The 26,928-nt window shown below is 40.7% G+C and overlaps 1 protein-coding gene across 3 annotated transcripts; it reads right to left on the bottom strand.

Annotated features, from left to right (window-relative positions):
* Nucleotides 1-2,567: 2,567 nt before the first annotated feature.
* On the bottom strand, nt 2,568-25,308 carry RB195_017586 (uncharacterized protein; the record flags this gene model as incomplete). 3 transcript variants are annotated; one of them, XM_064184649.1, is made up of 25 exons in its annotated part: nt 2,568-2,668; nt 2,823-2,917; nt 2,984-3,072; nt 3,156-3,242; nt 3,367-3,426; nt 3,479-3,652; nt 3,708-3,833; nt 4,602-4,724; nt 5,827-5,965; nt 6,617-6,730; nt 6,835-6,935; nt 7,018-7,104; nt 7,172-7,246; nt 7,522-7,567; nt 7,760-7,839; nt 7,894-8,023; nt 8,077-8,229; nt 9,190-9,275; nt 9,811-10,011; nt 18,150-18,320; nt 19,318-19,360; nt 20,600-20,673; nt 21,668-21,840; nt 21,910-22,011; nt 25,272-25,308. In XM_064184649.1, the coding sequence occupies 25 exons, from the start codon at nt 25,306-25,308 to the stop codon at nt 2,568-2,570; spliced, it is 2,667 nt and encodes an 888-aa protein (XP_064040528.1). The 3 variants fall into 3 exon arrangements, with proteins under 3 accessions (XP_064040528.1, XP_064040530.1, XP_064040529.1); XM_064184648.1 differs by lacking the exons at nt 7,522-7,567; nt 18,150-18,320; nt 19,318-19,360; ... (2 more) ...; nt 21,910-22,011; nt 25,272-25,308 and having other exon boundaries at nt 7,735-7,839; XM_064184647.1 differs by lacking the exons at nt 2,568-2,668; nt 2,823-2,917; nt 2,984-3,072; ... (15 more) ...; nt 9,811-10,011; nt 18,150-18,320 and having other exon boundaries at nt 19,180-19,360.
* Nucleotides 25,309-26,928: the final 1,620 nt, after the last annotated feature.

Below are 26,928 nucleotides of genomic sequence, written 5' to 3'. Positions count from 1 at the left end.
ATCACATGCTAATTCTGGTACTAAGACAAAAACGGCAGAATGTACTCAAGCAATAGAACTGACCTACGTTGAAATGTCGGCAAGAGACCTATCAGCGTATCAGATACAAAGATCTTGGTGTAAGCAAGATCTTGGCGGTAACCTTTCAGACTGGACAAGGGAAGGACAAAGCGAACGATGTTTCGCTTGCGTTAAACGTAAGCTGTCGCTCGGTTGACCTTTATCGGATGGGCAAACCTAATCCTTCTCGTGCACGTCCATCAAAAGTCGCTTTTCCTTCACAGTTTTATTGGCGTCGAGCACATGGTAATGCGTCCCCACTTCTTGATGCTGGTTTTCCTAATGTTTATTTTCGCAGTAGTGTGACATCCGATGAAAGCAAATGAGAGCATGAACTAAGCCGAGAGGTATGCGAGCTTAATAGAGGGAAAGGTCAGCGGAAGTGTATCGTCTGCTCTGGCAACCTATAGTGCGTCTCTGACATTAAGCGAAGCACAGCGGGAAACGCCCTTACGGTTTTCAGAATATGACAAATGACAACTTCCTTTTCGTCGCACTGACGAGAATCTCACGAAACTCAGAAAGAAATGAGAGTCACTTTAAACCCGAGCGGTGTTCTCTATGAACCTGGACGCATCATTTACTCATTGTCTTTATAGTCTTAGGGAGAGAGAATAATTGAAACAGATTACGAGAGATAAGAATAAGAGAATCTATAAGATCCATAAATCGACACCAGACATGTCTGTTAGAATAAAAACGTCACATTCCCATCGTATTCACATTGTATCTGGATATACCTTCACAGGCTGAATATCATGCTATCTAATAACGCGCTCAGTACGTGTGTGTATCTGTGTGTGTTTGTCTGTGTGTCACAAAAATACTCCAAAATGATGCAAAACTCTGCACCGGTGGGTGTCGGACCATCGCAATGCACCTATTAGGCGAGCACTCTACCTTCCCACCATTGTCCAGAGATACGTTTTTATGTATGTTGGATTTGATAGGTCAAGTTAGTTTCTGTCATACGTTAGTGAGGGTAAATAATCTTTTATACACAAAACAGAATGTACACTTCCAAATTTGCGAATTATCATGTAGCGGGCTTATTCTGTCACGTGTGTGCATTTGTGTGTGTGTCAGTCATCACGAAATTCCAACAAGAGAGGAAGACGGGCATGGATTTTTCGCGCGGGAGCCCCAACGCGGTTATATTGGGAGAAACGGGTCCCACTGCGTCGGATTGGTGCGCGGGAGAACCAACGGTAGAATGGGTTTCTATGACTCATTCGCGTATCTATTTCCAAACATATTTCCCTGATGCTGTTAACATCCTTTCTTCAAAAAGTGGAAACACACATACATACGGCTGCTTAGGTACAATACTAGATGACACACGTTCACGTGATCTGACGTAGAGTTTTATCTTCATCACTACGATGATGGCATCCACGTCATTTCATGTTAGTACATCATTCTGTGCTAACAATTGAGAGTGGAGGAAACTCATACTTCAAATAATGCTTCCAAATTGTGGAGATTTCAAAGAAACATAGATGTAAAGTTAATTTTCATTACTCTCCAAATATAGTACCGACGCATTTGGGAAGAAAATAATGAAATCTCTCATCTGTGCCTAAAGTTTTGAGGAAAAAAAAACAATTGAAAAAAAAACATTAATAGAAGGGGAAAAATCATAATTTTACAAAGAAGTCGGTTCTGTTATTTCTTATTAACCGGTGAAGGCGAGCGAAGCGAACACTACAAAAGTCTAAAGTCCGCCTCCCCTCCGATGTTCAGACTGGTACTTTCATAAACCTCAAGCAATTCTGAATCCAAGTTGAACGAATCCCAAACGGATTGTTTGATGCCAGCCGCTTCAGTCTTTGTATGAGAGATTATAACAAACAACTTATGAATTATACCTTTTCGATGTGCCCTACTTTCTGAAAGTACATAACTATTCGCAGAAATTTCTGAAATGACGAAGATGTCCAAAATGGAATAAAACCCAACTCTGGATCCACTTCTTTGCATCTCTCTTTCCACAAAAGTTCAACACTATTATTATTGTTTATTTAACACAAATTAAGGCACAGATTGTCCCGTTAAAAGACTAACAATTCATAGTTGGGTTCAAGTGTGGGAATAAAAACATCAATTATTAGACACACCGATAGAACCACAAGAACCCATATATGTAAATCAAGAGTTATTGTAAAGCTTCCAACGTTTTTTTGGTGTAGATAGGCATTAAAAAAGAGTTGATATTGTAGATTAATTAAGAATAATGATGGCAGAAAAGCGGGGTGGCAGGATAGGCTGCGAATATTTACGTACAAATATGGTAAATAGAAGTGAAGCAGATCACTCTGGCCTGCATTCCAAACCAAAAGCGACAGAATATACTTCGACAGTCAATTTTTGACCCTTATTAGTTGTCAGACGCTTGCGGCTAGAACTATCATAACATTATAAATATGTCATCTCACTACAACCTTAGAAAAGAAAGAAAACTCTAGGAAGGCACTATTAGTTTGGTTGCTGGCTTTGAACACTGAAAACTAAGGATTAACAAATGAGACTAGAATATATCTTGTTCCTTTCGTAGTTGGAAGTCCTTCATGAAGATGGGTGAGTCTGCCAGGAAACATCATAGCATAGCCTAAAATAAGTTTGCAAAGTTCACAAATAATAATAAAAATAAATAAATAAAATAATAATATAAATAACAGTAACAGAGTAATGACAAGGTATTAAGTAGGAAAGCAATAATAAAGTTTATACAAATCAAAATACTTAAAAATTCTCATCCTTACCGACTTGGTCTGCTGGTACAGTACAATTGTATCGTGTATAACGTACACCTCCACCTTCGTAGTCGACTCCTCTTTTATTCAAAGCAATGTCGACGCTGAATATGAGAGAAAAAAATAAAAGAGAATAGAAATGAACTATCGCCTCAAACACTAATGAATACCTAAAAGTGCTGGCGTCGTGATGAGGACGCAGTGACGGTTGTTCATCTGGGCGATATCGAACCACAAACATCATGTTTGCCTCAACCGGCTAAAAAATTGGTGTAATTCTCTACAAAACAGGCACAAATGCTAATCAGTGGAAAGAGGGAAAGAGAGAACCAACAAACTTACTCTGTGATAGTATCCTGTGAAGACCTTTTCTTGTAATGGTCTAACGTATTCATCTAAGAAGAACAACCAATGCCTTTCATAACCGACCTATAATCCGGAATATTCATAACGTTATACTAGAACAGCGGTGGAACAAACTAAAAGAAACACAAACTAAAAGTTCAACAGCGTCACAATATGCGTCTTCAAGCCAAAAACGAAAGAAACAGACCTGATTCATGTGAATGTCCCTGGTGGGTACGTTCTCGTATCCTCCGGCAAGGCGCTCGTCCTAAACTTGAAAATTATCCGCACCGTATAGTGTCAGTGTTGTAATCTTTTACCTTATTGGAACCATCGCTCCATTTTCCAAAATGCTCCATTTCTTCAATCAACTCTTTGCTGAACCTCTCCGATACCAATGGGTAATCGTACACATCCGGACAAGCTTGTTCAACCTCATATCCTTCCTCAAGCTGCTTGTTGTAATCGGGATGTAAATAACGGCCTTCCCAAAGCTAAAAAAAGCGACATATTACGTGTTATATTTGAAGGTTAGGAATGTATCGTTACCTCGCGATTCTCGAAAATTTCCCACAGTTCTGGGTGTAGCTTCCCTTCGTGCACAACCTCGGCGAAATCTTCACTAACAATGAGGAAACCGAAGTAGTGCTCGTTGTCAACGTACATAAAGTGACCCTGAGCAGTGTTAATTTTCATGGATACCCGTTGCTAATTCCAAATGCCAAGCGTGCCAAGTGATAGCCGATAATCTCGTGGATTACTTCGCCATAAATTTGTCCGGGGGTACGTGCGATTTTAGACAGTGATATGGTTTGACAATTTACTGTCTTTGGTATGATATCTCCTTCGTTATGATATGGATATGGTACCTTTCCCTGATAATATAGCGGCTGTTCGAGCTTTTTTGGTACTTCAGTTCTGGTGTTCTTCCTATGCGCCATAATCGGGACAGCGCTTTAATTCCCTCTGCCATTTTCCATTGTGACTGTTATCACCTCAATTCGTCGTCACCTATCGCTGATGGTATTGCAAGCTGCAACAATTCTGTAAGCGCTATACACAAGGGAGCTGGATTTTACTTTTTGATTTCGACGATTTCAAAGGAATTGGAGAAAGAGGAAGAAGAAACGCGAAAGAGGGTCTGAGAAGCTGCCACCACTTATTGCAAAAGTTAATAGTCATCTTGAAGTTGATCAACTTGATTTGTACTGCGAAAATACTTATCGAAATACTTATCGGGCAACGTACGACTTGGACAAGCATGTCCATGTTCTTGCGACAACGATCATCAAAGCTCAATAAAGCTCAATATCTGTGCAGGAAATAATATGAATCCACTGCAAATTGTCGCGGACTGCCTGTGACTGTAAGAACTAACAAGGCTGGAGGAAAATTGAACTATGAGAGATCGGCGTAAGAGTTCTACTGTAAAGAAAAACTCACATGATCTCTAGCCCATTTGCAGAATGACATATCAGCGTCAATACGTTTGTCATAGAAATACGGTGTTTTCATCTCTTTCATTTTCTCCTTGTTAATGAGAATAGCTGCTGTAATGAACGGTACCTAAAAATGCACCGTAATAAAAACTCCGGATATTTTCAATTCAGAATGGCTTCTTGTGATATGTATGAGGCACACGCAATGGCTTGGGAAAAAAAATCCGATGCATCAAGTCAGTTCTCATCCTCAAAGACGCCAATCTAACCAAAAAGGATGAAAGGCCTAGCTGGATATCTATAAAGAGCGACACATAGATTTTTGATCATGCCTTGGTTCAGCAGTCAGCGATGAGTGCAGCATGTAGAGATTCACTGTCACTGCTTCATAAATAGCCGACTCTGCCTATGCACCGTAGATCATACGTAATATCTAGACAAAATTCGCACCTTCCTCTCTTTTAGTAGATCACTACACAAAATCACACAAAATATCATGCATTATTAAGCACATTGCTTTCACTTTACTCAGTAAATTCGACAACACACTATTCTTCCTCACATATCCTCTTATAAATGTGTAGTTTTCTGCGTCTCTACGGCCAGAAGAAAATTTAAAGGCATCACACCACGAATATGGAATGGTACGGATTTCAGATGGAGTATTCGTATACGGGATAGTAGATTATTGAAAGAAGAGTGATTCCGTTCATTTCCTCCTAATTGCCGTAGAAAACGGCTCGGAAGTTACGGCTTCGAGCGTTCCGGCGCACTATTTTCTACAACGAATTCGATTGGAGCCTTGTGCACGCGCCGCATCTTCCATTCTATTTTTTTACGGCAATTAGGAAGAAATTGACGGAATCACCACCTCTCCATAATCTACGATCCCGTGTACGAATACTCCACCTGAAATCCGTACCACCTCAGATTCGTGGGATGATGCCTTTAAGGCGGTTGTCTGAGTCTCCGTGAATGACTGGAGAGTGGATTCGTCGAGGCATGTTTGAATCTCGCCCGACAAAGGATACGCAATGTTTCGGAGGTATTATTGTTTCGCGGGAAAATCTACGGATGCCTTTTTATTGTTCCTCGGCTTCAGTCAATGCGCTTTTGAAAGATCTGCCGTGCCATCGCAGTGGGATCTCTTACACCGCTCTTCTCCTGCATCAATGCATAATAAAACAAAAAAAAAATGTATTTTGAAGGCGAAATTCAGCGAAACTCACATTCCAAATTCCGATCCTTTTTCGTTGAACAATAGCAAGATAATCTTCACTTCGTAAGTAGTAGCCGTTCGCAGCGATTGCACCCCAGAAGTTAGTAAACATCTTATTTGGTTGACCAAGCAGTGGAGCAACGATACCTCTGAAGGTTGACTGAGATTGAGTTGAATATTAACACATTATAGGAAAGAAGGTAATTATGCCAAAAAAGTATAGGCATTAGATATCAGCAGTAACCGACAAGAATTTATTTTCGTAAATCACCACGAGACTCCTTTTTTTAATTTCTTCGAGTTAGCTCCCTTCTATCAATGGAAAAGCGATGAAGCAGTTATTTGTAAAGAAAAGAATTGGATAAAATAAAAAAAAACATTTTTCTGATATGTTTCATAAGCAAGATTCTGAATTCAGAACAAAGATGGAATGCTGAGTAAATCCAAACGAAAGAAATTTTAATATGATGGACTCATACAGAAAGGCTCTTAAAGTGATTTTTTTACATTAGAATCCAAGATGAACAGTTCTTTTGAGCGATAGGATTGAACACCCGCTCCATGCGAACCTGTAGACGAAAGTTTATGAAATCCCTTCCTGTCCTGGATCGGTTAAGTTACCCAAATTGAGAATACACTTCGTTTTTATGTTTTTTATTTTTGAATTTGCCTCGGCTGCACCGACAATTTTAAACTTTTTATAGTATAGAGTAGTAGATTCTATAGTGGTGCCAACAAAAACGGTTGCAGCGGGTGCCTTGTGAACAAAAACCTGCTCTGCATAGAGAAAGAAGGCTTACAGATCATGATTGACCGAAGCTTCTACCAGGAGCTGAAGAGTCTTCATATCGGTGAGCAGTGCATCTCCATCCAAGTTGAAGAGAAAGTCGGCGTCAAATCGCGAAGCAAAAGTTCTAGAACACCACATCTTGGACACTAACTCAGAATGAGAAGAAAGTACTTCTTGAGGTTTTTCTCTTTGTTGCCTCCAATGTTTCAAAATACAAAAATTCTATACAAGGCTTCCTGTCTTGCTTCACGCTCGCCAATTTCAGAGACGCCATTGATAACCTTCTTAGAGTAATACTGAGAGCCGTACTTGGACAAGAAATCCATCACCTTAACAGCAAACAACAGTTAGTGATACTGCAACAGCATTTTGCTGGTATGAACAGAAGCGTTCAACAGGAAGAAAACTTACGGTTTTGATTGAGAAACGCTGCGAACTGTAGATGTAGAGCAGCATTTTTTTCTTTGGGTAGTCCAAACGAGCTACTGCCTCGAGCATCTGCACATGATTAAGAGTGGCGGTGACGAACATGCACGCCACAATGTTGTCGAAAATTTTAACGAACCTCTTCAATAAATGGAATTGGCTTAGAGATGAATATTGACACTGCCACCAAAGGAAAGTCCGCCGGGTCTTTGGTCTAAAAACTGATAAGGTCTTAAAAGTCATGGAAGAACTCAACTGATTTCAGGAAAGTGAGATGTCGAATACTACAGGGGGAATTAATGGCACGAATCAAGCCACATACTATAAACCTCCTAGGGGTCTTTCAAAATCAAGATCCCCGCGGATTTCCCATACCATCACGTTTAAAAAATACATAGAATCCCCAGAATACCTCACCAGAAGTGTAGTTTGTAATTTCGTGTAGTTGTCTTCTCAATTCCCTAAAATTTGCTGACAAAATATCCGTACCGTAAAATCAACATTCGGTTTCTTTCCGCAAAATGAACATCCGCTACTGGAAGACCATCGGCCAGACACGTAATTTGCGAGGTAGTTCAGATGCAGCTTGCTTGGTCCGTTACCGTGGAGGATCGCAGGATGCGTGTTGTATGCCGCATTGTACGCCAAAAACGCAAAATTTCAATGTTAACGACACAAGGAAAAACAGAAATATATCCCTACAAGGGCGTTCCCATTATCATCAAACTGTAATTCAACGTCATCAGTTACTCCATTAAGATTTTGGAATATACGAGACATCGTGTCGAGACCAATTTTTAGCTCTTTCTGAAAAATATAGTTCATCTATTGTCAATCAACTCAAAGAAAGAATTTGCTCACTCTCAATTCCGGATCCAAATAGATCATTGTGTAATACAATTGGTCATCATCGTCATCCGCTACTTCCTTGAGACTGATCATCTTGTAAAACTCTTTCGCATAACCGAGGAAAAGTCCCGAATTAAGGTATCTGAAAATTATTTTGCATGCGGCCGTAAGAAGGGCAAGTCACGGACATCAGACCTTTTTCCAAATTCCACCACCGGATATTCCGGAGCGAGTGACTCATCTGGCCAACAAAATGGTTCCGCACCAAACAGTACTCGCTTATCGTCGAAATGCGTGTCGAACCGCTCCAGAATTGTCAATGGGCCAGCGGTGAATACTACATCGTACCTGAAGCAGTATACGTTACGCCCTGGTGGTGCTGCTCACAACTGATTGGCTGAAGTGTTTTTGTTGTCAAAACTTGACGAGAAGTGGGGGAGTGAATAAAATTTGGTAGAACAAAATAAAAATAATAAAAGCTATTAGAAGAGGCAGAAATAGGAAGGGTAATAGTGCCAATAAAAATCGTTAATATTTCGATTTTTCAAGACGAGGTAGCCCATCTATTTGTTTGCTCGAGTGCGGTAAACACAAAACATTAAAGATTTGAACAACATTAGGAAGGCTGATCATGGACAATATCCACCAGTGTAATATCCTCATCCTTATAAAATTCAGAATTCAAAGCTAAAGCTTGTTTAGAAGCCTTCGGTTACGGTAGCGAGGTAAATCAAACCCATTGAGTACGTATATTTCGCAAAAAGAAAGAATTCATGCAGTTTATAATTCCAGCAGCGTCATGTATTCGTTTAAGACGTCTTCTAATATTTGAAGGATTTCAGCATGAAGGATTTAAAGGATTTATATGATTCCAGTATATAAGGGAAGGTGAGAGTGTTGGGATATGCCTCCGATTAGATAGCGTTATGAATGCAGGCCACGGATGTGAACGCTATCACTCCCTATTCCCCCTACATAGTTATCAGAAAAACGGCGTGGAAAACGGCTTCCTCTAATAAAGATTCGGTACGTTGTTGGGTGCTTCGCAGGTGGACTCGTTACCGTGCCGTTTTTCTAAATATTTAGGGGAATTGAGCGTGATCGCATCATCATGATCTGTAGCCTATCCTTAACTATCCTAGCTATTCATGAAGAAATCCGAACATCTTCAATTTCATGCTTGCTTTCTGCGCTTTTTCGGCAAGCAAATTGAACAAGTAACTTGACAGTGTTTTGAAGTAGCGTCATCGTCAAACTAGGCTTGAATTTTCGAATAACATATCATGATTATTATCATATGAAACTCACGCATCAACAAACAAAATAATCAAATCGTCTCGATCCTTGTATGCTTTCAACTCTTCACGTAAAATCCGAATCTTCTGTCCACCACCCTAAACGCGTCCAAAATAGAATGGGCGATAGTAGTGCTATTTTAAACGCAACAAAAAAACAAACAACAAACAAAACAGCCACGAAACTGACGATGTTGGGGTGAGACAATACATTTGACAATACATTGAATTCTAAATTACGGGTATGAGCGCGACCATAAACCTAACGCCTTTTCCCACGCCGTTTTCTAGGACGATTAAGGGCTTACTTCGCTTAGTCGTCTTGCAAAACGTCGTGGGGAACGGTCTTAGCTCTTATGAGTACGTGAAAGTACGTTGGAATACGCTGCCTCTGTGCACGTGCCGCGTTCACGAACGGACTGTCGAAAATCCCGGGAACTGGAGCGTGTACATGGGTGGCGCGTTCGAACGTAACCTTGTAGGAACAAAAGCGGTTCACACGCTGTTTTTCAGGGTGATCAATGTGAATTAAGTGTGGCCACACTTATACCCGCCATCCAGAAACTGGATTCTATATTGTCCCATAGCGACCGCAACGTCGTCAATTTCGTGATATGCTGCATTTAGCGAATACCTGAGTGACTCTTGTATCTCCTCCTTTCCATTCCTGACCCATGCCTAGTACTTGCACCTTAAAGTTGAATACCTCGGCTGATTTTAGAAGTCGTCGTAACCCATCCGTATCCTCAGTGGCTACGGTAACAACTAGTAGTTCGGGCTCAGAACGGCATACTACTAGTACTGGTAGTAGAAATACTGCCAGTAAGAGCAGCATCTAAATAAAAAATGTTTTAGATTCTTGCTTTCATATCTAAAACGAAAATACGTTTCTTCTTCTCTTTTAATAAGTGATGAGCTAAAACGATGCAACAATACATGCGAAGAAAGTAAAATCGGTAGGTTTTTTTTAGTGGATCTCAATTTTTTGTGTGTGTTTTTTGAAGTGCTCTCCAATCAAGTCACTAGTAAAATATTCCATGATAGATACCTAGTGCCATGATTATACATTTCAGAACAAGTTCAAGGTCCTAATAACCATGAAATCCCCCTTTCTAAAACCGAAACCCCTTCAAAGCCAAAATCCCTCCAAAACCAACGTAAGAATAAACCCTTCCGCAACATCTTCCTTTCTTCTCAACCTTTACATTTAAGGGTCACATCAATCCAGTCTCGATGGAATAGCCCTAAAACTACAGGATGGAATTGATAGGAAGAACCTCCAGCAGCCTGCTAATTGTATATTTTTTATTTGGAGCTGGTGCCGAAAATAATTTTTGATGGACACACTTCAAGAATTTTGAGAATTCTCATGATCACTTTAACAATGAAATAATTTTAATATATATTAGATATATAGTTGGGTCAAAACGACATGAAGCACAGGCAGCTGCGTAAGCGGGTGCGCTCGACACGGTGCGGTGGAGCGTAGCGGTTAGGATCGTGTACGTACCCTCGCTACCGCCACTCGTCTTTACAGTTCGCGATGGTCCCACCTCGACTCCAACCGCTGTCTCCACCGCACCGCTTCGAGCGCAGCCGCTTACACAACTGTCCGCGCTTCATGACGTTTTGACCCGACTATAAATACCTAAGAAAAGCGATTAGAAAAAATTAAAAACAGACCGAAGGAACTGGAAAGAAAATGTTTTTTTCTAAAACGTATTTCATGAAGCGATGAAAAGACAATTCAGGAACACCGCTAGAATTAGTCGTACCAGTTACAGTAGTACAGGCGAGGACAATGTTCCACATTTCTAGCGTTAATTTTCAGCGAAAATTCAGGAACGACATCTGTAGTAAACCCTCCGTAGTGACGAACTCATTTTCTTGTCAAGATCCCCACCTCCTACGAATTCCTTGTTTGACTGCCTCCGTAAATGGCGACAAATTCCCTAAACGTAGCGTTCGAGAACGTTCAGGAAGGAATGTTTGATGTTGAGTTTTCTCCAGCAGTTGATAGGGTTAGGGGCATAGTTTCGACTGCGGCATACAGTTGAGTACTCAACCTGATGCTTTCGATCCATCCATGTTCGGGTGGAGTGTTTCGTGTTTTCGCTATGATTCTTCGGAACAACGCAATTAACCTTATCTATTACTGGAAAGAACCTAGCACCCGAAAATTTTCCCAACGGCTGCCAATTTAGGGGTTCAGAGATCCGCAAAAGTAAGGAGCTAATTATGTAAGTTGCACACCAACCATAGCCCTTTATTTACATTATGGAGACAATGTGATACGCAAAAATAACGCGTCCAGAAATACTTGGAGAACACCGGACAGCTCTAACATGACTCATTTCTGTCTGTTTGAGTTTCCTGAGATTCCCGTCACAGTGACGATTAAGTGTAGTCGGGTCAAAACGACATGAAATGTGGTGCACTTGCGTACGCGTTCAAAACGGCGCGGTGGAGGTAGCAGTTGGGAACGAGGGAGGACCATCGCGAACTGCAGCGATGGTGGTGCCAGCAAAGATTCCACCACGCTCCTAGCCGCTAGGGTCCAGCGAGGCCCTTGAGAGAAGCCGCATACGCCATTGCACACGTGCTTCATTTCGCTTTGAGTCTACTATACTTGTCATTTGTCGTATTGTCAAAAACCATAACCCTGTGGCGTTGTTTATACTGCCCATACTTAATCGTCTACGTCAAAAGTAAACAAACCGCACTGATCCCTACTCAGATCAAAAAAGAAAAAGGAAGCAAAGTAAGAACACTCGGTGAAATTATGCAGATCAAACAAGGACAAACCGCAAATAAATCCGAACAAATGCGGAAGGACTTAAAGATGGATTTACGTATTTTTTTAGAAAATTGTGTTTAAGTTGATTGTGTTAGCACCGGAGGAATGCAAATGTATACGACATTTGTATGTAATTATATACTCGGGCTTAAAAAGAAGCCAATAAAACTCAAGATTTCGAGGAGCTAAAGGCTGAAGAATAAAGGACAGAGTGGACACGGGCTGATCCGCTTGGGATGTGCAAATTCCGACATCAATTCAGAATCGTTTGAGGTTTGTGAACGCCTGTGCAGCATCCACAATGACTTACGATGGTCCAGCCGATAGATCACATCTGTGCTTTTATCCTCCCAGACAAGTTTTTTTTTACCAAATAACTGATATTCGAGAGATAGAAATACTCTGTTCGCCTGGGGCAGGCCACAGTGGGCTTCTTCCGGACTGCGCTGCACCCGCCCCAACGTGACAGTCAGAATGGTAAATGCCGGAACGTCTGTTACGATGTCGAGCATAATTCTTCTGAGAATGATCGATTAGAGAGTATCAAATAGAGAAGTATCAACTGTAATAATGGCCTATTAACTTAATTAACAAAGAATGTAATCGCAAAATATGGCATCAAATAAATGGATAAAAGATCCATCAAGTTCTCTTTAGTCGGTTGCTGTCAGTTTTTTTTTTCGATGTAGTGCTATTCTTGACATACAACATAAATCTATGCCCTTAGCAGGAGATGCAAGGTAATTGAGGCGCATAAAAACTACCCTAACCGCAACTAACGCATAAAAGCATAAAAACAATGAAATATGGGGAAATTCGAGTGAAAAACCGAGAATTCTCACATTCAGAACCGAGGAAAGGTCAGGAGACAAGTTTTGAATCAACAGGAATTATGTGCTTAAAATATCTTGTTTTTGAAGTTGTTTTTGAAGTTTGAAAATGAATACAGACTACATTCGATAGTTGTAAAATACGTAAGAGGACGGAGAGACAGCATCCATCAAAAGAAACTGTCATGAAGTTAAAAAAAAGGCAATTTCTCCCGAAGTACACTTCGCTAGAAATTGCTCTTGACAATAATCAATAGAAAAACAGCTATCTCAGTCAATATTACTACCTACCTTCAAATAATCGCTCTTTGATGTTGCCTTAAAAAGTAAAATTTTAAATTGGAGCTAATGCCAAAAGATTTAGAAGTGAAATCGTTGATGCTTCGTTCGTAGATCCAGGCCAAAAGAAGAATGAGATTCACAACAAAATCGTTTAGATCCACAACAACATAAGGTCTATCATGCTTTTCAAATGTCAGAGCGCTGGAGTGTCCAGAACGGTATCCTTCTTTATGTGGTCAGTGTTAGCTTATATCAATTTATCCAGTTTCTTGATTGAGGTATATATTCCATGGAACTGACTAACTTCTCTTCCAATTAATTAATTTAAGATTCAATTTATTATTATTACTATTATATCTATCTATCTATCACATAATGAAGGATACCGTTCAAGATTTATTTGCTCATTGGAACCTAGCTGATGTTCTTAAGATAAACAAACAAGTGAACTTGATCCAAAATTTTGTAGTAAGACAGAAAGTATGCGAGTTCTCACGGGTCATTTGGCCACAGGCTATAATTTACCTTATAGCTGTTGTCCAACACTACTTAATCTATTGGCTCAAGCGTGGATTATTCGAAATAAAGGAAAGGCGAAACAAACATGGATGAGGAGTATGAAAAAGGGAATTCATGTAAAATTAGGGTTTTGAGGATGAAGTTTGAGATTGATTTTGCAAACTGCTAATTTTTCAGAATAGGCGATGTTTGAATTGAAGAAAAAAATGGTCCTCAATCCTACATACAGGATACAGCAGGCACTGGCAGAAAATAATAGTTAGGTACGAGATACTCTGAAATCTGAATCTCTTCTGAACGTTAGTACTATGTACCGTGTTGTCTAGAGGCGTTTGTTTCGAACGGAATGACTCATTCGCGCACTCGCTACGTCGTTTGTATAGTTCAAATATTGTAGGGATTCTAGATGAAAAACGTGTAAAATGAGGATAATATCGAGGGGAATAAGTTGTGGTGGCCCAGGTCACCGGGCGAAGACGTATGTGGGACACAACTGCTGGCAAATCAATGCCTGGTGGTCAGCAAAAGCAGCTGGCCGGAGAAAGAGTGCAACGGGTGCCGTTGAGAACGACGACCTCAGATTCGCGTCCCTCCCCTAAGAGTGAGAGAGAAAGCGGAATGACATATGCTAAAAAGTCTGCTGCCGGTTGCACGTGTTACCTGAAGCACTGCCCTCGCATTTCGTTGAAGAAGTTTCAAAATATGGAGAGATGGGAAATCCGTAATGTCTGATTCCAATCGCAATTCTTGGGTAACGTCGTTCTACGCAGAGCCATACGTAAAAGCAGTGAGTCATGAAGTGCAGCGCCGAGATGTCATCTCCCGTGCACACCAATAGCTCGCCCGTTTTACGAATTGCCATTGACAGTTCCGACGTTTCATTGACTTTGTTGAAGGCCGTTCCTGCCACGGCACACATGGATCTCTCAAGTCACTTTGGTAAACGCAAAAAAAAACAGGAGACAATACTAGAAGTTCCCACTAACATAAGTTTTAAAAGTATTTGTAATTAGAATAATATCCTCAGATTGTAAATATGATATGAATCTTCGAGATCTTCAGTTTTAGAAGCGTCACTTTGTAGTGGGAAGAAAATCCCTGAATTGGTTCGATTTTTATGAAATCTAGACGTAGACGTTTTCATTAAATTCCACTTTCATCTGCACTTCAAATAAGAAAGAAATCAAAGCGAACATAAAAACGCTTTCATTGGCTAATTTCCAGTTCTTTTTGCTTAGTATATAACTGTATGTTTCAGCTTAAGGTAGTATTTTTTCATGGACAACACAATGTTTCGTAGAGTTCAATGGGAATGAATATTTTAGACGATCACGGGAGGTGAATACATAGGTGCTCAGAATGAGAAATGAGATCGATATGAGATTGTTTAGTGGTGCGGCAGTTCGGATCGGAACACATCTGCTGGACAGCAGAAGCTTACTACAACTCACTACCGCTACAAAACATCAGAGATCGACTCGACACTAACAGAGATCGCTTTTCAGCCGCCAGAAATAGAAGAACATCCTTCGCAAGAGTTCTGTTATTTGTTCGAAAGTTATTAACAGGTTGAGAAATTTGATAGAATTGAGTTCCTGACCATCTTGTGAATAAAACAACCATGTGAGATAAGTCTTCATTCCAGGAAAATCTATTCTTCACTTTGTTCTTCTTTTCTTGATTTTCTTCCATTTCTTCCATTTTTGTTCAATCCTTGTTTCAAATTTCCAAATTCCCTCTTACGAGTCGCTTTTTTCGGCCACGACTGACTCACCTCCAGCACGGCTTTGGCAGTGTCTAATGCATTACGTGAGTACACATAGATTACAACAGGCGCAGCTATTTTGAAGGAAAAAAATTGGCGGTGGTGCAAAAGGATGGTATTTCCAATCGACAAATCAAGGGTGCACGGGAATATAAAGCTAATTTTTAACTACACTAACACACAGAGTCTGCATCTTGACGTTAAAAATCCCTTCCATTTTGTAAGCCGTTTTTTTCAAACGTGTTTCCGCAAGACATTGCATGGTAGTGCTTGCTAGGTACTCCTCTGTATTTTCTCTCTCTCTCTCTCTCTCTCTCTCTCTCTCTCGCTCCCTCCCCGAGGGCGGATGGGCTGTATTTTTATTCTGATACTTGCAACTACATACTACTTTCCTGCTCATGGAGGAGCGAACACTACTTTTAGGATGAATTAGTGGGCCGAGAAAGGACCCGGCAACCAACGGAGCAACTTCATCATCACAGGACAAAACAGTGAAAATTAAGGAAATTAAACCTTCCTTCAGTAGTTTCAGCTCCGAATTTGCGAAGTAGAGAAAAGAGCAGTATCACTCTGCAACCCAAAAACAAATAGAATGCATTTTAAAACAAATATTCGCAACAAAAATCATTAAGTACAGGGAAGTTCTAGTTTATATCCGTGAGAACGAACCAGAATACACGATTCCTAGACACAAAAAACGAGTCCACATCCGTAAATGTTGGAGGAATCATTTGTATGAAACGAGTTTGACCAACAACGCAGTTATCAGCAGACCGATTAAATGCACACCTTCTTGGACACAACTACTTACGACGTAATGCACCACAAATCAGTTGGCATGCATATAAAGTGCAAGGGATAAAGTGTCTGGCGTTAATCAGTCCGCTTAGGATGCGCCGGATGTTCACTTCAATTCAGATTCGTTTGAGGTTCACGAACGTGTAACTGACCTCTACAATGACTTCCGGGGGCTAGCCGATGTGTTAAATCAGTGTTTTTATCCTCCCAGACAACTCTGGTACCAGCTTATCGACCCCGAAGGGATGAAAGGCTTGGTGAGCATTAGGGCGGATTCGAACTTCCGATCGATCATGCAACCACCGCAGAACCTCTTGCCGACTGCCCTTCACCCGTCCCACGCATGCGTACATTTGGATGTAACTTGTGTTCTCTTAGTGCTTCTTTCTGAAGCTACTCTTCAGAGGTATTATTGTCTCCTGCATTTTCCCTACCCCTATCATATAATATCTTCACCACCTTAAAAGGTAAAATGAAGTAAATAAACAATAACAAGTAGTAAAGATAAAATAAAAGTATTTTTTAAAAGTTCGCTAGCATCACAGCTCCTATTTCTATCCTCTCCTGAACTAAATCCTTTCAAAAATAGGAACACCCTATTCCAAATCCTTTTAAGCTTCTATACGCCATTTTGCTACTCTTTGGTCCAATTATCTTTTTTTTTTAGCAACATTTCGAGACAGAAAGGTGAACCGCACTGAAATCACTGTAAGGAACACACAAACAGAGAGGAGAAGATGGAAAATAACGCCTTTTGAGGAAAAAGAAAAAATAACCCCTTTGAGGAAAAAATTAAGGAAATATAAAAATGGAGACACCGGAAATCTAGAGAACACCTCATAAAGAAAAACTAGTCCCTAACAGGTGGTTGGTGTTCAAATGAAGGTTAAGTGGGACAAGTTCTATCGTAGCCGTTGAGTGCCAATTGACGTCAGTTCGTTAACCATAATATATAATAGTAAACGAACATATATATATATATATATATATATATATATATATATATATATAATATGCGATAATATGAACAGGTATTAGGGATGTTTTAATGTTGTTTTTCGACGAACTCGAAAAGAAAGTGCTTTTTAATATACTAGGATACGCAACAAATATATTCGCTAACATATCACGTTGTATCCAATTGTTAAATGCAGGAGAAACATTATTATTCGATTTTTCACACCTATTAATTTCTTAATGACCTTAATTTTAAAGGCTTAGTTTCTAAGTGGAGCTCACGGAAAACATAAATGTTTTGACAGTTTTCCCGGAGAATAGGCAGAACATAATGGATAGGAAGATTTTTTGCGTCATAGCGTAGCCGACACGATATCCTGTCATTAGTTTGAGGTAAACTCATGACCAACAGCTCAATGGAATCACAATCGTCACTCCTCTCAGGTCTTTTGATCCATATATATCCCCTTCTTCTGTTCGAAGATGTTTCTGCTTTTCCACAAGTCGTCACGTGCAAGCTGCAACTGACACGTGCCAGCGTCCACGAACTCCGCCGATTCTTCCTCTCTTTTCAGTTTTTTTTATTTAGTTCCGGCTCTTGACCTTTTTTGTGTACATCTACTCTTCAGAGGACGAACTCTAAGCAATGAAGTATTGTTCTGACCAGCATAAAAATTCTTGAAAATGAACATGTCAATGAAAGCAGTGTTCTTGGAGATTTGCAATGTTGTTTAAAAAGGGGTAGATAGGACCAGGAATGTAATACACGACTTTGAGTGCGGCAACACCTAATCCCCCCTAATTATCCAGAAAAACGGCGTGAGAAACGTCCTTGTAGCAATGGGCGGACTATCATTGAGCTATAGTGGAGTAAAAACGACATGAAGCACGGACATTTGCGCAAACGGCTACGCTCGAAGCGGGACGGTAGAATGTAGCGGTTGGGATCGTGTAAAGATCCTCAATCCAGTTCTCTGCAGCTCGTCATGCTCCCAGCTCGATTTCAACCGCTGTCCCCACCGCACCGCTTCGAGCGCAGCCGCTTGCGCAACTCTCCGCGCTTCATGTCGTTCCGACCCGACTATACCTGCACTCTTGCCGTCGCTCGCTGGCAAACATAGCGTGAGCGTCTGCGCTCCTGGATTTAGTGCCTCATAGCGGATTCGATGCGACGAGCCCGACTTCTTCTGTTTTGTCTGAGCGTAAGCACATAATTGTGAACTACAGCTCTAACCATATCTATTCATGTGTTCTTTTTTTTCAACTTCAACTTCTTCTGGTATCTGCTTTCCAATTCAAAGTTGATGCATTTGACTGGTACACATCTCTTATGTTTCGGTGTACAATGGACAGCTTACTAACAACTTCTGCAAAAAAAGCCCGTATTTTGTGTTATCAACACCCAATTGAGAGATAGGTCAAACAGACAGTCTCAATCACATTGAGCGCTACGACGGCATTCCCCAGCAAGACGTATTGTTTCAAATTTGGCACTCGAAAGCAGCCATTTTGTATTCAGGGTCCTACACAGCTCGGTAGACAACAAAACATTTCATGAACTACAAAAACCTCAATTAACGTAATTTATCAAGGTGAACAGATTGGTGGGTCAAAACGACGTGAAGCACGATGCAGTTACGTAAGCGGCTGCAGTCGAAGTGGCGCCGTGGAGATGGTTGGAATCGACGTGGAACCATTGCGAACTGTAGTGATGGATGATAGTGCCAGCGAAGATCCCATTCTCTTCAAACCGCCACGCTCCATCGCCCCGCTTCGGGCACAGCCGAAGCTAAGCAACTACGTAGTGCTTCATTTCCTTTTGACCCCACGATACCTCAATGGAACACTTTGAAGGGTTTCTTTCTCAAGGAAATCCCACTTCCACTCTGTCTAAGAATGTGTTAGTGTGTTACTTTAATTGGAACTTAGTTTATTTTCACGCTCCATAATTTCCATTATAAACTTACATAATAGAGTGCATAGTAGAACAATACAGCTAATGACATCACAATTGCAATCAGCAGTGGAATAGCTCAACAGAAAAAAAACCATGCCTTATTTTTGAAAGAACCACCAACAGCAAAAACAACAAATCCATAGCACAATCATTACGTAGGAGGCAGTGATACGAATAAAAGTGAAAATATAAGTGAGCTGGTCACAATAGTTATTGGTGCCAATGTCGTGCACTACTTTGTTATAAACGCTGTATGTCCAGTAACTACCAAGAATCAACCTGAACAAGAACTACTACAGTTTTGTCAGAAGCGCTGAACGCTGACGAAATTCCCAAAGCGGTTGGGCCCGAAGTGAGGCTTTCACGGGGAAAATTGTAGTTAGGGTGGGAGAGGGAGGGGCACTCAGTGGCGCCCTTATTTCCCAAGGCTCTAACCTATTTTTTTTCTTATTAGCTTTGGTTTGCATGTCAAAGATCCTCTAGGACTAATGTTTAGGCCCTAGGGCTCCGATTGATTTGATTATTTATTTTAAGAAATAAGGGCGCCACTGAGTGTCCCCCCCCCCCCCTCTCCCACAACTACAACTATCCCGGCTTTAACTGGGTCCAGAAGGACTTCAGCTATGAGTAAAGGTCCCATCATGCCATTTCGAGCGCAACTGCCTACGTTTCTGCAACAGGCTTCAGCCTTGTATAACCCAATTGTATATGACAAAAGTTGGGTGATCTTATACACAACGTATCACGAAATTGACAATGTTGTGATCTCTCCGCGAATAATGGAATAGGGATGTAATCCACGCGAGCATGTGCGTGACCACATTCAATTCTTCTTTGTAATTCAAAAAAAAATGCGTGTGAAATAACCTTGTGATGCCGTCTCCCCAAAGGTGCAACTCTTTACGGATGATTGGAGGACTATAATCCCGGAACGCAACTGCGATTGTTCAAGTAGGGCGACTTTCGGACCGCGGACGATGAACGGAGACGGATTTCCTTGCGTTTTGTTGCGTTAAATGTTCCATCGTCGCGAAGACGAGATGTTTCACGCGTCTTCTGCTGAATGGAGGAATAAAGGCATCACCACACAAATGGTGGTACGGATTTCAGGTGGAGTATTCGTACATCGTGGATTATGGAGAGAAAGATGATTCCGTCCATTTCACCAAAAATCCCGTAAAAAAAAACGGTCCGGAAGACACAGCTTAGAGCGTTCCGACGCGCTATTTTCCACAAGGAGTTCGATTGGAGCGCGCCAGCCTTGTGCACGCGCGCATCTTCCGGGCCGTTTTTTACGGCAATTGGGAAGAAATGGACGGAATCACGAATGGATAATCTGCGATCCCGTATACGAATACTCCGCCTGAAATCCGTACCACCTCAGATTCGTGGGGTGATGCCTTTAAGCGTGATTACTCTCATATTCGTGAACAACGCCCTTACCACAATTTATTTATGGAGAGATCTCAACATCGTCAATTTTCGTAATACTCTCCAATAATGTGAGCAATTACTTACCAAACTAACCAAAACACACTGAACGCAGCCTCCCATGTTGCTCTAAAGGCATATAGCGTACCCATCTTGTTGATCTGAAGTTTAAAAAAGATTTATTGGAAGAAATCAGCTTCACAATAACAGCGCCTATAAAATATAATCTACACTGGATATTGCATGGAAACTCTCTCCTTTCCTCTTTTCATCTCCATCTTCCTCTGAAGGGGCCCTCTGAGCGCTCACTGCTATTATGAGGCTCGACGCCGACGTTAGTAGCGGATAAACATGAGTGCGACAGCGACCGATCCACAATGCGACAGCGACCGATCGTCGCCATCTGATCCGGCCAAGCGAGAAAACCGCGTTGGATGTGTACATGAGAGGGAGTGTATTTGCGGCGAATTATGAAGGAAGAGGTTTAGTTCCAAATTTCCACAAAATCCAGCTACCCTTGGTTCCAGAATTCCACATTTAAAGGGAGCATAACGATTTATGGCTCTGTGTAGGGCAGTGTAAGGTGCAGAGTGTAGATTACGGGTATGAGCGTGGCCGCATTCAATCCTCCCCGATGGTCCTAAAAAACAACGCGGCAAAATGGGGTTTGGTTCTTACAAGGTACGCAAAAACTTTTCACCCATTGGGCGCAGGAGGTTCCAGTTTACCTCGCTCTCTTCCGTCCTTTTCCTGAGAGGAAACGGCCCCACATATCAGAGATGTTCCCTGTATCCCTGAAACCTCATAGCGTTCTTAAGATCTGGAGCCTCATGTTTAAATTCAGTTTGGAAACGCCGACTTCCTAAACTGCACGACAATCACAGTTCGAGCTTCACATAACTCAAACTGCTTTCTTTTTTTTTTGTTTTCGTCAGTTGTTGTAAGCATACGCGTACAAATGTTAGTGGTGTTGCGAAATAAAACTTGGGACTTTTCTCCAGATTATACAGTAGTAAAAGTGTCATCGTACTTGAATTTAATGGCAGAGGTCCATGCACGACAACGTCCGGGTAAAAACGGAAAACACTTCAAATGAGTTTCCTTTCTACGGACAGAACATTTTCTTACAGCGTTCTTAATGCCATAAAACCTTACCTTCACTGAAAGAATTGTTGCGACAATATACCGCAAGCAGCTAGTGCCCCCAGAAACTACTAGCCATATAGGGATTTTCTTATTCACTGGGCAATCGTTCATATTCACCAATCCAATGAAAATTTCGAAAATAGAAACGAGAATTAAAACTGTTATAACAGCAGTCAGGACAACTGAAATATTGCTATATTCTAAATGTAGAATTGAAATCTCTTGCACAGTGTGCAGCAGCAGAGACTTACGGTTTTTGGCAATTTCATTAGCTATTTCTTTAACGAGCAAGGATCGTTCTCGTGCAGAGTCTGCGTCACGAATTGAAGCTAATAGATCTATCAATTTTTTTTCTGGAAAAAGTTGCATTTCTATTACACCACTGGAAGCAAGCTTAAGCAAGTTCCATCCGTCGTAATGAACAGCGTTTCGAGGTCGTCCGTTTACACTGTTACAGGGAGAGATGAATGAAACCACCCTCTTCCCCACAATCTACGACCCCGTATAGGCATTACCTGCCTGAAACCCCCAGATTGGTGGAGTGATACCTTTAAGTGGACGGAGCAGCTCTTTTTAACCCAGTGACTCCCCCAAACCACTTGTTTGTGACACTCAATTTACCAGATTTTTCGAAGCTACAGTTATGGTTTAAAAAAAAGAGGGAACCATTGAGCATATCAGGAACATTCTTCCACAAGCAAATGCTGTCAAGGGCAGAATTTGCAGTAAGGAACAGTAGCTCATTGAGAGTTGTCCACTGCTGTTCCGTTTTGTGCAAGGAGCACCAATAGCATAATATTTTTGAAGGGCGTTGTGAAAAAAATCCAACCAACACGTCTTGAGGTGTGTTCGATACGGCATGATGCTCAGTTGCTCAGTGCTCTTGTGGAACGATTTTCATTAAAATGCATCATGCGCTCCATCCACATAACGTTACTTTCCTTGGCATCTGTGGCAAATCCTCTGATTTTCAACCATTGACGTAGACATGAACTTCGGATTTCCTCTTTCACTCACGCAAAGCGGAATATACCCAGCATCTTTCTATTCATATTCACCTTTTAAATTGAGCGTTTTATGACGTTCAGTACATTTTTTTCCTGTCTGCAAAGTCTCTGAAGCTTAAGTCAAAGCATGAAGAACGGTACTGTTGAATACATGAACATTTATTAGCAATATATTCGGACATATGAAACCCATTTGCTTTCCCACGAAAATAGTCTTGTTTGGGTACAGTTGAAGATCAGTCTTTCGGCACGTTCTGCCTAATTAGACCACCATTCGTTTCGAAAGCTTGACGCTTGTTGGTATCAGAACGATGTCATCATCGCAACTAGGACGGTGCCACCACCATTAAGTTTTATTCCATCCCCGCATTACCTTTCCAAGAGTGGCACCAAAACCTTTTCGGACCTCTCTCCTCGCGTCGATTGTAAATAACTGTACAATGAAGTGTGTGTGTGTGTGTGTGTGTATGTATGTATGTATGTATGTATGTATGTATGTATGTATGTATGTATGTATGTATGTATGTATGTATGTATGTATGTATGTATGTATGTATGTATGTATGTATGTATGTATGTATGTATGTATGTATGTATGTATGTATGTATGTATGTATGTATGTATGTATGTATGTATGTATGTATGTATGTATGTATGTATGTATGTATGTATGTATGTATGTATGTATGTATGTATGTATGTATGTATGTATGTATGTGTGTATGTATGTATGTATGTATGTATGTATGTATGTATGTATGTATGTATGTATGTATGTATGTATGTATGTATGTATGTATGTATGTATGTATGTATGTATGTATGTATGTATGTATGTATGTGTGTGTGTATGTATGTGTGTATGTATGTATGTATGTTTTTTTTTTTTTTTTTTTTTTTTTTTTTTTTTTTTTTTTTTTTTTTTTTTTTTTTTTTTTTTTTTTTTTTTTTTTTTTTTTTTTTTTTTTTTTTTTTTTTTTTTTTTTTTTTTTTTTTTTTTTTTTTTTTGTGTGTGTGTGTGTGTGTGTGTGTGTGTGTGTGTGTGTGTGTGTGTGTGTGTGTGTGTGTGTGTGTGTGTGTGTGTGTGTGTGTGTGTGTGTGTGTGTGTGTGTGTGTGTGTGTGTGTGTGTGTGTGTGTGTGTGTGTGTGTGTGTGTGTGTGTGTGTGTGTGTTGATTAGGTACGGATTGTAGTTGGAACAAAACAAGCAGATGAAGCGATATGTACCGCTGTCATATGGATCCATCTTCTTATACAACACCGAACAGAAACAAGAACATCGCTAGGGATGAATATTAGCTAATGATTCTTCAGGTGTCTAGATTTGATCCTATCGAACCGATAAAAATGCTATTCTTCATCGATATAACGTTGGAATTTGGAAAATAGGTCTGGAATGGCATGTCAGTCTTCCATCAGATGGTGAGAAGGCAGGTGGACGAGGGTTTTAAAGAAATAGGAGTAAATGTTGTGCAAGACTTTCTCCACTTTTCTTCTTAAACTTGTGGTTGTCCCAAATTTACTTTATGATTGGCGACTTCCGACGGGTGCAGCAAATGCTCTTTCGAGCCCCTACAGTTTCACCCTATACTGCTGTTCTTCTCTCCTTGTGGTTTCATTGTTTCCTGCACAGCCGTGCGAAAGCAAATCAGCGGTTGCTTGCAGTCTGGTCTTCTCCACACACTGACGTATTCTGCACGTGGTTCGAGAATTTTCGAAGACAGGCATCTCTTGGTGGTCTTAGAACTCTCGATTGCTCAGAGACAGTGATGGACTTAGAAGTCTTGATTCCGATGTTTTCACGAAAACCAGTTAACGAAGTAGAGTTCCCAACGAATGCTGGTTCTGAGAGTGGCTTCGCTTTCTAAACTTTGTCACTTTCTCTCCTTTCCCTTGTTTAGAATTTTAAGACAGCAGGAACATTCGTCCTTTCACTGACTTTCCCTTTTGTTGTCTACTTCATTCACCGTACTCTCCATCGGGGAACACCCATTTCAGTGTAGAGAGCCGAGCATTTGAAATTGCGAGTTTCTATGGGTGAAACCCAAAAGTCTCTCTTCTGTCTCCACTGTGGTCGTAGATCATAGCGAGAAGTTTCCCAAGTGTTTTTTCCCGGCCAATCTTGACGTTGAAATCATCAATACTAACGTTGTAGAAGAGTTCTCTGTAGAACTTTTCTAGTTTTCCCTCTTTACAAGCCTACAGCTCGTAGCGGAAAGGAGGAGCTATTTGTTTCAGGCGATTTACAAACCGCCTCCTTTGCGAATTCCAGCCACTAGACCGCAGTGTTTTGCTTCAAATGATGTGGAAAATACTCGGATAGTACGAAACAGTCCAGGCACAACAGAAACGAGGAGTCCGTCATTTGAATCCTCTTGCATCTTGCGGGAGCAGGAGCTCACTTTTAGTCCGCACCTACATCGCTATCCAGAACCTGTGGACGCTAACCGTAGCCTTGAAACAGACCTGCGGATACGTCTACTGGAGGAGGTTCTTAGAATAATGAATATACTAGAGCACTCTGAACTAATAAGAGCATTGCTTGTTTTTATTCGAAGTCGGAGGAAACATTGGAAAGAAATTTCATCATTCCTATGGGAGCGCACCTCCTTTTCGTTCATGTCCAGCAACTTCATCGGACATTTTTTGGTTGTCACCATGCAGCAATGATCTACTTGGAAAATGAGCTCCAAATTATACCAATCTATTTGATACCTGTGGTCGATCATGTGTTGATCATCACTCGTTAAACAACAAGATCATTCTAATTTCGGTATTTTTCAGTCGTGCCAGAAGTTTAAATGCTTCTAAAGAAAAAGTTCTTCCTACTCATACATAATCTTATTTTTATGATCTTATGAAATGAAACTGCATAGGGAGAATCAAGGCACACTGCTTCTTGTGTAATGTGTTTCTCCTGCACGTTCTTTATAAGCGATCATCAGCTGCGACACGCCACCTCCAGGGTCCTGCAATACAAAAGCTGTTTGTATGATCATGTCGAAAATTCTTGATCTCTATGTTTCAATAGGCTGTTGGACGAATCCTTCGTGGATATCTTCGTCGCGTGACACTAACTTGAAGGCATCACTCCACGAATCTGAGGTGGTACGGTTTTCAGGTGGATTATTCGTATGCGGGATTGTAGGATATGGAGAAGGGGGTGATTCCGTCCATTTCTTCCTAATTGCCGTAAAAAAAATGGCTCGGAAGATGCGGTGCGTGCACAAGGCTGGCGCGCTCCAATCGAACTCGCTGTAGAAAATAGCGCGTCGGAACGCTCGAAACCGTATCTTTTACGGCAATTAGGAGGGAACGGACGGAATCATCCCTTTCTCCACAATCTACGACCCCTATACGAATACTCCACCTAAAATCCGTACCACCTCAGATTCGTGGGGTGATGTCTTTAACGAAGCAACTCTTTACGCCTGTTACCTAATCATATCTATAGATATCTTATCTGTCTTCACATAATACCATTTTCGTTTTGTTCTCATATGACATTACTAATGTTTGCACCATTCCAAAGAAGGTATTAAGATAAATAAATAACTAAATAAATAAATAAATAAATAAATAAATAAATATATATATATACATATGAGGTGGATTTAGCGCATTGGTAAGAAATTTTTGCTGAGAATGGACGATCGATGGTTTGAAATCGATCCGGGTGTTTTCATTGTTGTCTGGGAGGATAAAAAACACCGAATTAACTGATACTGCAAGTAAGTCATTGTATAAGCCGTAAGTGTCCATAAACCTCTAAGAAGTCTGCACCGAAGTTGAACACATTGGTGCATCCCAAAGGGGCTCAGCAACGCCAGACACTTCATCCTATTGGAATTATTAAGAAGAAGAATCTAAGAATTATTAGTTCAGAACTTTATCTGAACATTTGAAAACGTATTTTATGAACCCGCAATTTCGTAGATGTAACTTTAACATGTTACAATTTAAAAGTTGTATATTGTGAAGCAAGCGTACATTAATTTGTACAGGAATACCGTGTCCGTACGATGTTTCCCCAATATATAGTGATTCATGTTCTTTCGAATACTTCAATGTTCGAAGCAAGTAAAAGGAAGCGAAAACCTAAGTAACAAAAAAGTTTAATGAGCCAGAAATCTGACAACACCAAGTTTTGGATTTCTGGGAACTTGTGACTGCACATTTGCTACTAAATCCAGTCCATAAAGTATCTGCTCCAATTTGAAGACCAATGCTCAGGCGTACTGTAACGTCGTACGTCTGTAATGC

This window comes from Necator americanus, chromosome II (assembly GCF_031761385.1).
Source record: "Necator americanus strain Aroian chromosome II, whole genome shotgun sequence".
Lineage (NCBI taxonomy): Eukaryota > Metazoa > Nematoda > Chromadorea > Rhabditida > Ancylostomatidae > Necator > Necator americanus.
This window is presented reverse-complemented; position numbering and strand designations above follow the sequence as displayed.